The 14,427-nt window shown below is 34.6% G+C and overlaps 2 protein-coding genes across 4 annotated transcripts in view; both read left to right on the forward strand.

The window, feature by feature from the left end:
* The window catches only part of LOC113503487 (adhesive plaque matrix protein-like), a 54,834-nt gene extending 46,507 nt beyond the window's left edge, over positions 1 to 8,327 (forward strand). For 2 of the 3 annotated variants that reach the window (XM_026885493.1, XM_026885491.1), the window contains exons 2-4: positions 3,434 to 3,948; positions 5,156 to 5,368; positions 7,613 to 8,327. In XM_026885493.1, coding sequence (XP_026741294.1) covers positions 3,533 to 3,948; positions 5,156 to 5,368; positions 7,613 to 7,904 — 921 coding nt within the window. In that variant the 5' untranslated portion in view covers positions 3,434 to 3,532 and the 3' untranslated portion in view covers positions 7,905 to 8,327. Of the gene's footprint in view, positions 1 to 2,040; positions 2,238 to 3,433; positions 3,949 to 5,155; positions 5,369 to 7,612 lie in introns of those variants that run through there. The other variant, XM_026885492.1, reaches the window with a different exon arrangement.
* Positions 8,328 to 9,828: 1,501 nt separating this feature from the next.
* LOC113503541 lies at positions 9,829 to 12,985 on the forward strand. Its single transcript, XM_026885571.1, has 4 exons — positions 9,829 to 9,837; positions 9,935 to 10,629; positions 10,724 to 10,936; positions 11,022 to 12,985. The coding sequence occupies exons 1-4, from the start codon at positions 9,829 to 9,831 to the stop codon at positions 12,937 to 12,939; spliced, it is 2,835 nt and encodes a 944-aa protein (XP_026741372.1). The 3' UTR covers positions 12,940 to 12,985.
* Positions 12,986 to 14,427: the final 1,442 nt, after the last annotated feature.

The raw sequence follows: 14,427 nt of genomic DNA on the forward strand, positions 1-14,427 counted from the left end.
TATATTTACATAATAAACTATATTAATTTTCCGCAACAATTAACAATATCAATTTCTGTCTAGACACTGTTTTTTTTCGGCACTTTTTAAGTAAAGCTTTATACCAATCCATAGTTTGACCATGTCTGATTCATTCATTTTTAAAGTATGTCGAATAATTGGCACGGATTCAAGTGACCTTGAACGTGATACCATATTTTAAATTAAAACTTTTGCAACTGTGGAAAAGAGATGGCGCTCTACGACGTGTAACAGCTATCACGCTTCCAGAACTATATTCTTACTTTAAAACATTCCGTTAGACCAATTGACTATTTGGAAAATGGAATCTTTAAGTCCTTTGTAACTTCCTATCTAGTTACTAGAAATATTTGTTTGGTCACGGTGACACAGAAAAACGGTCTCTAACTCAAACCATTCTTTAAGAATAGTATTTCCCCAGCTGATTCAGACTAACAAACAGTTACGTTAAAAAAAAGGCTTAAATTTTTATTCTTAATGCAATAAACATATTTTTTATGACGTCAATACATCATAAAAATCCACATTTTCCCGTTACTTTATATGCTAATGTCAGATTAGCATGCCTTTACTCATAATGTTGGGAATTAAGAGGATACAAAAGTCCTAATTTTTGAGTATTTTGTATGAAATTATGAAGATTATGTATGACATGTTCTGTATGAGATCATACAATTCTGTTCACGTCCCATTGTTTTGTATTAAGTCAAAAATGCATAAATGATGTAGATAGTACAATAGGGCATAAAGTCGGTCGCTTTGATCATTTGCTTAAAGATGCAATTATTATGAGTATGGCCTTGCCTTATACCACACATAAATACATGACACATTTAATTACAGAGTTAGATGAACAAATATAAAGAAGAATTTGATGAAAAATGGCGTAGAAAGGCTACATCAGAAAGATATCAATACTTTTTTAATACCAAACTCATTTCGGCAAAAAAACTGAATGCGATATTTCATTTAAGAAATCGCTTGTTTCAAATCGGTGCTTAAAGAATTCAGCACCTCCTTTTTTGAAGGACATTTGAAAATAGAACAATTTTTAAATTAAAAATAAATTAACATGAGGCGTCATTCAAAATCAAAAGCTTAGAATCTTAGATTATTCTTTCCAATTCACTGTCCACATTTTTTATCTGAATATATTTAGCACATTATACTTTTTACCGATACGTACTGATTTACCTATCTACATAGTTTACTGACTTGTAAATCACACCGTGAGAATTCAGTTTTTTAGTCCTCATACAATTCTTAATTGTAGAATTATAGGTTTTTGACCTACATCACTTGTTTTTCTAAGTTTTAATTGAAACAAAGATTATAGTTCTTAGCAACAGTTTCTTTAGAGAATTAAGTTTAAGAATTCTTGTAATACACTAGTACCTACCTATCTGTATCCGGTTAGAATGAAAGCCGACCTCAACATAGTTGGGAAGTTGAGGCTTGTGACAGGAGGAGGTTGGTCTTGTGGAAGGCTAATGACAGTATTACAATAACGGCCATTTTTTTTTGTTAAATCCTTTTTTTACATAACCCATGGTCAAACAGTAACGTAACAATAAATGAATCATGTTTTTAGATCAATTATCACTATTTACATCACCCTGTTTAGGTCGTGTAAAAGACTTAACTAAACTAACGCCCACAACGAGTTATGAATGAAACTCTGCCTTCTATTCAAGTTCATTGATAGATAAATCATAGTATGAATTTATAAAATATAACAATAAGTAAGAAAAATCGTATATTTATTGTATTTTTTATACTCGTAGACCAGATATTTTTTTAACATTTACTTATAATTACTTAGTCATGGCGGTATCTTTAGGTCCTAAGTATGAAAGTGTAACAACAATAAAATTTCTTTGAACCGTTTTCAATTTTATATGAGTCAACTTCGAAGAATGTAACCTACTTCTAATAAAATGAACTTCACTGCAAAGAAGAATGGATAGATTTTTCAAAATGTATTTAAAAATATGGAAATACAAAAAAAAAATGAAAATTCTAAACTATAACCCAAAAATTGAATTTATTAATAAAATAACGAAGGATCTAAGAGCGAGGTCATTGTGCGCGCGGAGATGCGAACGCATGACGTCGCATGAGGACGCAGGACATTTTGCTATAAAAATGTCAGGCGACCCCCATTGGACACAGTATCGATCGGGGATCTGACTCGAAAGGACACAGACATGAAGCTGGTGAGTCCTTGGAATTATAAAGTGCCAGTGCGTGTGAAACCGAATATTAAAAAATAAAAATATTTTTTTCGAATTTTTAAAATGTGTTCTAAATTCTAAACAGTTTGTGGGAATTATTTATAAAAAAAATAATATTCATTAAAATAATGTTTGTAGAAATTATAATATTTATTATGAAAAAATCCAATCGTGTTCTAAATTCAATTCGATACTAAGCTTTGCGTTTTTAACTTTCAATTTAGAGATTTTAAATTCATAATCTAAACTTTTCATTGAGACACCAAAATTCAATCAAAATTAAAATAATTTACAAATATGTAACAAAAAAATACAAACAAGTGAAAAAGCCTTTAATTGAGTAAGTACTGATCTCATTCGAAGTAACTCATTTTAAATTCAAACAATTTTCATTAACCCTTTTCATTTCGTGAAAAATAATATGAACATTCAATTTAATTAAAATTATGACATAATTCAAAACCAATTTGAATAAAGGATGGGATGTAAAAGTTTAAAAACGATTGTAAGATAAATTATGGCGACCGTTCTGAGTATCATCAATTAATTACATTCGTACTCGATTACAATTACGAATCCAATATATTTGCAAGATTGCTAATAAATGTTAGCACTCTTTCTTTTGCAAAAGAGAGCTCTGCTAATGTACTGTATCTTACTGTACTGTACTTTAATAATGAACTTTTTGTCAAGAAGAAGTGACAATGATGATGACTTTAAAAATATATATTAAAAAATAATGGACGGAATTCGCAAAAGGATATACATTAATAAGCCTCATCCTATAACGTGCTTTTAACAATGTAAACATTACAATTGTGAATATCATATCTTGGTCTGAAATCTAAGACTACACGCTAATTTTCCACCCGAAGCATCAAATACGTCAGTCTTCCTCATTTAGGTACTATGTTATTTTTTCTTGAAAAAAACTGACTTCTACAGAACGGAATTCAATCTTTTTATCGACGGGCTTCACCTGCCCAAGGCACTCAGAGTCGGAACAAACGTTTGGGGATTCGCACAAGTGCCTGACCTGTGCGGGAATCTAACTCGCGATATGCTTGGTCACCTATACAGTGCAGTCAATTTCAATATCGACATTTAATTTTGATATTTCTGCAGTTGACATAAAGTTCACAGTCCTTTACTAAACCGACCTTTTTTATTTTCTACAGCTCATAATTTTCACCGCCATCTTGGCGTTCACTTTCGCGAAAGAGAAGAGGGAGATCATCGAGGACTCACTAGCTGAGGCATCAGACTCCTTAGAGCTGATGAAAGAAGGAGCTGATCTGAAGCCCGCAGCCAGTACTTACAACTCATACGTACCACCAAGCCAGAGGCCTCCTCAATGGAACCAACAGAACTACATTCCTCCCCAGAACAACTGGATCCCGCCTAAAGAGGAGAAACCTGTTCACTCTGAGGTTCAAAGCGATGAGTACCATCATCATCATTACTACCCAGCGCCTGTCCAGCAGTGGCCTACCAAGCCGCCGCAACAGCAGTGGACGACTCAAGCCCCCCAATGGACTACGCCCCCTCCTCAATGGTCTACCCAGGCTCCCCAGTGGTCTACCCAGGCTCCTCAGTGGACCAGCCCCGCATACCAGCCACCCACTACTACCACACCTGTAGCGGTTATCAAGAATGAGCAGTACTACGGTGATAATGGCGACTATAAATACGAGTAAGTAAATTTTTTCTACATATATACTTTAAGAACATTTTCATATGAGTAAACCTCTTAAATGTGTACATTTTCAAAGGCGTTGAAGCATTTACCGAAACCTTTTTAAAGTTGTATGATACTAATGATAAGTAGGTGAGTATAAGTATCTAGCACTTAAAAAAAAGCAACAATACTTAAAAGAACATTGCTCTCAAATTTTAGCACTAAATAAAACAATTAATAACCCAATTATTGATAAAACACACCTCTCACACCTTCAGCTGCAACCGTTATTGTCAAACAAATTTTGACATCGACTGCAGAAATAAAAAAATGAGTACATTGTCCGTGACAACGAAAATTCGGTGCGAAATGCAAATATTATGTAAAATATTCTGTTATATGACACGGACCCTAACGGTCGTCCGAAAATCACCGTCAGACGTCATTTTAAAACTGGACCCACGATAATACCCCAAAAAGGTCCCAATAACACCTTTAGGTCACAAAAACTGTTCAATACCCAAACAGCAGGTAAAATATATTTAAAATGTACCGTTAAACTATCCGCGAAATTTATTGACTCATAATTTTTATGATGGCTTCATTTGAATTAATTTTATCACATTTCCGCATCGTGGTAAAAACAAATGCAGAATTCGCAAAACATTAACAGAATAACCTATTGATCTAAAACCCTTCATTGTTATTTAAATATACTTGTTTTGTTCAAAAATAGGTTGTTTAAGTAACGGAAGATATAAGTAGGGTTGATAAAAAACGTAAGCACATCCCGCGTGATTCCAATCTTTATAGTGCGGCAGGCCTTGAAAAAAACTAGCACACGGAACATAACAATATCACTGTACTGAACTGTACATGAACTTTATGTGCACGTGTTGAACAGAATCTGTTGTGTGATAAGTATTCTGAGGGCTTGTGAGAAGCAAGTGAAAAGGGTACAGATAACGCGACTCCGCTACTTTTATTTTTCGTAAATATTCTGCCACAGATTTGTGAAGCGTCGCGGCATTATTTAAATTTAGATCTGACTTATAAGTCATCGTCAGTCGAGAATAACGTTCCTCAACCAAGAGAACCTAAATCTTTGAATTAATGACAAATAAACTGTTAATCTGACAAATAAACATTACTATTGCCTAATAAAAATGGACTGATTCAAAACAACTACCTAATAAAATACTAATGATTTCTGTTTCTCCAGATACCAGATCGCTGACGGCACACACGTCGGCGAACAAGGTTACTACACGGACCCCAAGCAGACTGACGAGAGCATAGTCAAGAAGGGCTTCTACTCCTTCGTCGGCGCCGACGGCAAGACCTACACCGTGCACTACTGGGCTGACAAGACCGGCTTCCATGCTACGGGAGACCATCTGCCCACACCACCCACCCCTCACCCCGCTATCCAAGCGTGAGTATATTTTGGAAGCTTTAGAAAGCCATGATAAGAGATTTCGTGGTCAATTCTGACTCTAGGCGATCCCGATCAGTACATGCGCGTGAGCAGAACGTTGCCTTATAAAAGTTTGAATATTATTAGTCACGTGATACAATGGGTGGTTTACTTGACGGCACTATATGTGCTGGATTCTTGTTTACTTCAGAGCACACCTCTTCAACAAATGAGGTAGGTAGAACAACTACGATAAAAAAATAAAACTGCAAGTTCGCAGTATTGCCACTGCATTGGTACAATTATACCTGTAATGGTTTGAAAGAACCCCATAAAGATTATCACCGATCGAAATTATTTTCGTCAATTTTCCCTTTCATCTAAGAATATTATTCAGTACATATAAAAAATTGTTTATAACAAAAAACTCAGTTTCAATCTACAAAACTCAGCAACAAAGTTCAATAAACTTTCAAGGTCTAGGCTACTTCAACATTAATAATTATAAGCAAACAAATAAACAGAAAACAAAAGGAGTATTAAACCCACTATTTTTCGGCGAATCAATTTTATGTTGAGGACTTTGTGGTGCGGGCCACCCTTATTTTTACGAAGGGACCCGAATGAGTTATGGGTCCAACTTGTTACTGTATGTAACAAATGGCGTCAAATAATAACAACATAAAACAAACACAACTCGAAGAAAACATTGGGAATTTAACGTTAGTTACAAGTTTGTCGACCGTTACGAATTATAGTAACGTACTTTATGAAGTGCTAATACTTTTATGACGACCTTATTGGTGGGTACCATTTCCGTAAAATATTCTGATACAAATATTCGTTTTTCATCCAATAAGTCTAATTTGCAAGGAACTTTAAACCTTCCTTCGGGAAAGAAAAGCTTACAATAGCCTATTTATACAAAAGGTTAACAAAAAAAAATAACAATACGAAAAAAAAATGTTAAGTACCGAAGCTTATTTATTAACTAGACAGCTCTAAATTTTATCTCCGGATAAAAGTAGTATTTAAATTAAAAGAGTAAAACAGTTTAAATTAAAAAAAGAACATAACATTCCCTCAAAGTCATAGAGTAGATTCTTTTTTTTATATTATATTATGTTAATGTGACCATATATTACTACTGTATCCGTTTGCCCCAAAAGTGGAATAAAAATCCAGTTCAAAGACCATTGTAGAACATTATCTTGACCCAAAAACACAAATTTTCGTACCGTTATGTTATCTGTGTATATTTTTTAAATTGTTAAGGATTATATCCCACGATAGGAAAAAAATATATTTGTATGACACCCGACCATTTATGTTAGCATGCCGTGAGTTCAGCTTAAAATTAAAAAGAAAATGCAAGCATGGAGTAGTTCATATAGACACTTAAAAAATGACCACAAATTTAATTTATTCGCCCACATATCAGGGTACAACAATACCAATCGTGTAAGTGTGTAATGAATCTAGAAATCTATCGTCAATTTGCATAGAAACACCAGTCTAAACAAAAGAACAGTTACACAGAATAACAAATGGCTTGTAAAATAAAGATAGAATTATTAACAAAGCGACATCTGTCCGCCCGTTTTAATCCATCAATTCAAATTTGTATTAACATAACATTATGGATAGGTCAAGAATGTTAAGTGACTGTAAAATGTCCCATTAATAAGCTTACAAGAATAAAGCATCCATATTAAAATTTATTTCGAGATTGATACTCATTTTCATAAATGGAATAGAATGAAAAATGGCGTTCCATTTAATTTCGTCCAATTTTTAAAGAGCAACTGATTTTAAAAATAGCGATTACTTTTTTAAGTTCGGATATACGCCAAAAATACTTTATTTATTCAGCCAAACAACTGAATAGAGTTTTAAATTCATTTGGAAGTAAATAATAGATATAGTATTTGCATATTGATATAACTGTTTGACGGTGAAAACCTAGCGAGGCTAGTTTTTATGGAACATTAGCTTTATCTTGAATATTAAAATAGTGTTTCCGTCGTTTTATAAAAGGCAGTACCGGTGACATAATTGTTTAACCTTAAGATCTCCGATTTGGGACTTCGTAAAAATTTTGTTAGTTATTGCTAAGGTCAAATCCATGTTAACAATTTTTTTTTTATTATTTATACGAGACAATCATTCTTATTGAGATGGTTGATAATGTAATAGGAAACAAAAAATGTTGCTAAAGAAAACCGTATCAATGGTAATATTTATTGATTTATTTGATTACAGGGCTCTTGACAAGCAGAAGGAAGCTGAGAAGAACAAGCCACAGAACGACTATCCTACTCAGACCCCAGCACCAGTCTACTATCCGACAAAGGCCCCCGTATACAACCCCCAACCAACTTACCCCCAACCTACTTACAACCCTCAACAGAACTACAACCCCCAACAGAATTACAACCCCCAACAGAATTACAACCCCCAGCAGACCTTCAACCCCCCGCAGACTTTCAACCCACAACAGACTTACTACCCATCACAACAGACGTACTACCCCCAACAACAGACCTACGCTTAATTTCAATTAAGTAGTAAGTCTACTTAAATTTAATTTGAACAACGACCATAGTTTTAATTTACATATTTAAATGTCTCAGTCTTGTACATTAAATATCAGACAGACTTTCCTCGTTTCCAGAGATAATAGATTCAATCGATTACGTATTAGAATCGATAGTAATCGATTTAATTCAGGATGACAATGAAATGTAAGCTCTCGATAAATTTTATGTACAAAGACACCTAGCTCTATAGGTATACGAATTACCTCTAATCGATTTAATGTAAATCGATTCGATTATAAGTCAGTGATCTTAGTCACGATTATGAATTGTGAATTCGATTACTGATCGGGGTACGACAGGTCTGATAGTATTGTATGTTCAAAGTATGATATGTGATGTATTGGTAATCAATAAATAAATAAGTTTTGTATATATAAGCATGTTTTTTTTTGTATCCCAATGTTCTATATGTGAACCTTTTGGTTTCTTTAAGTTTTTACTTGTCTGAATGAAGTTCTATAGTGTTTACATTCCATTTGACAACGAAGTAGGCAGATTTTTGTTAAGTGTCTCATTATATTAGCTTAGTTTTATTAAGCTTAAATATTTGTTAGATTCGCGATATTATCCCACGTTTTTATACACTCACTTTTCTTGTTTAACCTATGCTGTCGAAATGAGCAAAGAGAGAGATTGGCAAACCCATCTCGTTCTTAAAACATGTCAGCGCTTTGAAATAAAAAAAGATTAAATTCAAAATAATTTTTGTTGCCCGAGGTCCTTAACAATAAATAAAAGGCAAATACAACTTATGAGACAATAAGCCAAACCGGGTTTTAATAACATTAACATAATCTCAGCGTAAAATTCATATTTTAGTAAAGTTACCTTACATTACAAAGAAACCTTTTTCAGCTTTGTTGTTTTATAAATCTACTTTAAAGTATCATTTAAACACATAAAGCAGGCGTACTCGGTAACGATTGCTTTAGTAAATTCTTCAAAAACCGTTAAAGGAAAAGACTAAAAAAGTACTATAAATTCCTCACAAAACTTAAAATGGGAGTTACCAAAATAATTGTCCGCTGAGAAAAGGTTAAATTTCGCACACAGTACTAAGTATGTAACCGCGGCAAACTTTAACCAACAGTTTTGGCCATTCAGAACCGGTTCCTTGGGCCGTTGACTCGACTTTGACCATTACCAAACTTGCATCATTTTACGATACAGATTCGAGATGGCTGCATAAAAACCTTCAATTTATCGTCCCATTTATCGAACGCTGCCCCTTTGCATCCGACTTCGGTTTGGTGGTTTTCGATCCTTTTAATTAATTAAAGCTCATGATTCACTCGTTCCTTTTGTACTTCCACAGTTCCGTTTGAAACCCGTTTTGCATCAACCGTAGCGTGTGATGTAATATCGCAAATTGTATTGAGAGAAAAACAAGAGAAAACTGCTCTTCTAATCTGGAGATCATACTCGTACATAATTAAGTAGCTTTAAAACAAGTGTCATCGCTTCATGCACCGATATAAGGCAGTATACTATTTTCGAGGCAATGGACTAACAAATTATTTTCATAAAAAGTTTCGAGATACAGGTGAATAACTGAACATGCATTTATAAATACTATTTACGAAAACAGTTGTGTCAAACCTACCAATCAAACGTCGTTCAACGAAGATTTTACTGCGAAACAGTAATTACAACCAGAGTCGACCGAGTATCGGATACGTGATAAAAACAACAACGAAGCAAAAAGCGTGCATCAACGAAGAGAAACGTTGTCCAAACGATCTCTTTCACGAATGCCTGGACACATCTCGCGTGCGTATAAATATATGCGGAATTCATTTTCATTACCAGTCTATTTTCCACAAGTGCTGTAGTGTGACGTGAAAATTGTTATCAAAAACATTAACAGCTTCAAGAAAAATGAAGCTGGTAAGTGGAAAGTGTTTGTGTTGTTACAGTGAAATTGGATTTTTATATGGATAGTAAAAACGTAAGTCGGTGTTTGCATTAAACTTTTAACGTTCTTTTTCAGATACCACTAATAATTTTGACGATAAGTTTGGCAGTGGAAAGTAAAGCTCATGAACATTTTACTTTTCCACCGCAATTTCAAACGCCTCACTCCGGGATGTTCACATCTGAGAAAAATCCTTATCTGCCGCCACAGTCCCACACACCACACCCATACTTTCCTATGAGCAATATGAATAAACTGCCGTTTCCATATCTACCTGCATCCGCTACGACCGCTCCAATTGGGTATCCGTCACCATACACCATGATGATGTCATCGACTATGAGACCACAACAACATGACGATGATGATGACGACGAAGATGAAAAGCCAACAACCCCGATACCACTCTTCCTACGTAACAAATTAAATAACACTGAAAGAATGCAAAACCAAAGAGCAGAGCGAAGAGAAATGAGACCTATACCAAAGAGTTTCCAACATGCTTTAGATAGAATAGATACAAAAATGCCGTTTCAGTTTAATACTAGCCCAGAACCTTCGACGCAAAGTGGAACATCACGGAGTATAATGATTTCGGACTTCCAAAGAGATCATAACGTCGATCCTATGAAGGCATCAGGCAGCTATCCGGGACTACAGTACGTGCCCCAACCAGGTGTTTTTGTATCTTCTACGACAGAAACTGCCATTCCCATTCTCCGTTTATCTAATGAAATGGATTTAGATGGAAGCTTTAGTTACGAGTAAGTTAATAAGATGTTATTGAATGCTGTTAAATCCTTATCTTATGTTATCTTTGCGTCAAGAATATATAAAAAATATTTCTCCTTTTTATAGAGCTTTAGGAGCAGATCAGACCCATTATGTGCAGCATAGTCGCATGGAAAACGCTGGTCCTGGCAAAGATGAGCAAGTGGTAGAAGGATCTTATTCTTATGTTGGAGATAATGGAAAGACTTACACAGTCCACTACATTGCAGACTCAAATGGTTTTAGAGCGAGCGGTGACCATTTACCAGTTGCTCCACCTATACCAGAAATAATACAGAGGTTTGTACAATGTGTATTTTTTAAACAAATTCAAGCTATATAAATCTTATAATTTTTCAAAATTATGTTTCGTTTACTTTTACAGAGCGGTTCAGTACAACTTAGCAGAGGAATCCAAAAAGCCACCCCACCTTCAATCGTGGAATGAGCAAGACAAAGAAAACGAAGTAAGCGAGAGTGAGAAACGCCATCAGTTTGCAGTTCAACCACCGAGACTTAGCAGTTTATTTACCGGTAAAACTCCGTCCTCGTTTTCACATAGTTTTTCACAAGCATCGAACACACAAAATAATTTAGTAGCCGCAGCTAGTTCGCAAACTCCGATACAAACCGCTATTGATTTTGGAGATCAAATGCAAACTAAACAAAACAGTGGAACAATTTCCCCGCAAATAACTTTTCTGGCTTCACAAGGCGCTCACGTTCCCTCTGTGAACACACCACAACAAACAATAGGTAGAATATTCACAACTGAGAAGTCAACAATGCCTCAGTTGGTAAATTATGAAGCGAACATTAAAGAATCCGACCAAGAGGGCAACAAAGCTTTATGGAGATGGCAATATGGTTTAAATGCTAATGCAAATCAAAATATGGAGAAAAATTCAATCTCAAGGTCGTTTGGCGCTGACGATATTGTTATAAATTTTAATGACATGACCCCAGAACAGTACACACAAATGATACAACATCAGCTGGAACCTAGCACGAAAGAAATGATTGAAAAGCCCAAAGCTCAAGAGGCATCATACAACAAAGAAAATAGTTACAATTCTTATAACTCTAATGTAGGAAATAGTTACCAAATTAACAGTGACAACATTAAAACAAACTTGGAAGTAAGTGAAAATAATCAATACTCTACCGAAAGAATTTCTAACCCAGACGACTGGTACAGAAATCAAAATGACGTTAATAAAAAATATGTAGAAAATTCAAGTGAACACACCAGGCAGCTATACAATGAAGGCAGTGTAACTTCTAGACCAAAACTCATCACCCAACATGACTTCTATCCTCAGAGCCAAACTGTTACTCAATCGTACAATTACGACGAAGACAATTTCGAATCAAGGAGAACCAAAATATTAAATACTGATGCCTCGAATTTACATGAGAATATGCATTTGAATGTTCTGCCCTTAAATTACGAAAAAAGTCAACAATACAACCAGAAGCCTAAAATTGACGAAGGAAAGAGTGATTCTAAAATAACTGTAACTCAAGCACCTTTTACAACAAGTACAGTTAAATTTATAGACTCTACTACCGCCAGTAATAACAAATTTGTAGATTCAACCAGCAGTAGTATATTCAAATTCGCTGATTTTATAGTACCTGAAGGTAAAAGTGACTTTAAACCACTGTTTAAATTCACTGAACCACCTCAAGAAACTACCACAACTACAACAGAATCTAGTATGGAAAACGCATTTGAAGAAAACGTATTCTTAAAGAATCTATTCGTTCACACTAAACACAGTCAGGACGCAGGTAACAAAATAATGGAAGACAATAAACCTATTCCAGTAAAACCAATCGATACAAAAGCTGATAAATATCCAAAGTACATACAATATCAAGCTAAACCACACGAGATTAAACTAGCGAAGAAAAAGCCAATAGATTTGTCTGAACTACTTAACTACATGACAAGAAACCAGTTCGAATCGAACAAGTTGAAATCAAAACCGAAACAGGCGCCAAATACTTACAAACAGACAAGAAACGAAGTACATTATTATGCGCCTGATGAAGATTTAGACGTAATACAGGATAATAATAGAAACCACCGTACCATGCAACAGCAGGAAGAATTACGAGGTGTTATCAAAAATTACAAAGTTTTACACAGAAATAATAACTATTCAAACCAAGAACAAGATGATGTTGATGGTCTTAGACGAAATTTGAGTCCCCCACCAATGAAGACTGTAAATCTACCACCTTTAGGCCGCGCCGGTCCGTCAATGAAAAGCTACCTGCCGCCAATTTACGTTTAGCGAAACCCTGTGATTAATTTAGATGCTTCGTTATTTTAAAATTTATTTTGTAAATATCTTATTTCGTGCATTTATTAGTTTAAGTATCTAAAATAAAAGTTACGTGGGAAAAATAAAGAATTCATTTTATAATATAACATCGAATGAAATCTAAAGCCAAACAACTGCTGAGTAGCAAGCGTGATGAAATCATTGGTAAACACTTAACAGAAATTATTTCACATCTAATTATATATTTTTTTATCATTCAGTTGGAAAATACAAAGCCAAACATTTTCTACTACACTACCTGTCAGTTCATTTTCTTCGTTGTAATATTGCACCAAGACATGTAACTTAGGTATACCTACAATGTACTAACCAATTCAAACAAAATTAAAGAATTAAAGAGCATAATTGAAAGCATAAGTAAAGATCGCGTGCTCATCTCAGATGCATCATCTCACCGTCCGTACTGAAAGCGTAACGAGAAAAACTTTCTAAGAATCATACGTTCTTAATTGATGATTAGAATGAGGATTAATCTTCTAGTGCGTTTGATTTGCAGTATGATATGATACATTACGCTCGGGATTGACGGCCATTTTCTTTTTAACCCCCGACTCATAGTGGCGTGGTAAAGTTTTACGTGTCCTTCTGTCTGTGGCATCATAACGTAGCGTGTCGTAGCGAACGGATTGAGCGAATACAATTTAGATTTTTTTTGTATTAAAGATGAATTATACTATGTGCGAATGTCCTGAGGCATGTTTGATAAACATTTTAATGTAGGAGCACTTTTATTATTTTTTATACACTTACTAGCCCGCGACGTCCGCGTGGTTAGAAGATATAAGTCAGGAATTTTTGAATGAAAGCCCTCGAAGATTAATATTTTTCCCCGTTTTGCCACATATTCCATTGTATCTTCGCTCCTATTAGTTGCAGCGTGATGTTTTATAGCCTAAAACCTTCCTCAATTAATGGTCTATTGAACACAAAAAGACAATTTTAACCTGTAAGTTCCTGAGATTAGCCCGTTCAAACAAACAAGCAAACAAACAAACTCTTCAGCTTTATATATTAGTATAGAAGTATAGATATAGAAGTGTAGATCGAAATTTGATGTGGGACTGCGGCAGACAATCAAGGAAATGGTGGAACGGTTTAGTTGTCGTCCATGTAAATCAACGGAAGTAGCAAAAAGTCTGGTTTGATGTCAGACTGGCATTGACATATATATCGTTGATTTTGTTTTTGGTCTAGAGTAATTGTTTTTCAATTATGTTAAAGTTACAGAATTAATAACTGTATATTTGAAAGATATAATTCAGTCCTTAATCATTAATACCGTTCAGTTTTAAAAACGCTCATATTTTGCAGTTAAAACACTTTATGACACACTTTATTTGTTCAGGGTACGCTGATTATTATTATGACTAATAAAAATTTTATCTTTTCTTAATTTAAACAAACAGGATGCCATTCCGTATATTAAGAATTAATGTT

The sequence above is a fragment of the Trichoplusia ni genome, chromosome 19 (genome assembly GCF_003590095.1).
Source record: "Trichoplusia ni isolate ovarian cell line Hi5 chromosome 19, tn1, whole genome shotgun sequence".
Taxonomy (NCBI): domain Eukaryota; kingdom Metazoa; phylum Arthropoda; class Insecta; order Lepidoptera; family Noctuidae; genus Trichoplusia; species Trichoplusia ni.

Coding starts and splice junctions, on each gene's coding strand:
- LOC113503541 (XM_026885571.1), top strand. Junction 10,630..10,723: donor GATGGAAGCTTTAGTTACGA/GTAAGTTAATAA, acceptor TCCTTTTTATAG/AGCTTTAGGAGCAGATCAGA. Junction 10,937..11,021: donor ATACCAGAAATAATACAGAG/GTTTGTACAATG, acceptor TTACTTTTACAG/AGCGGTTCAGTACAACTTAG.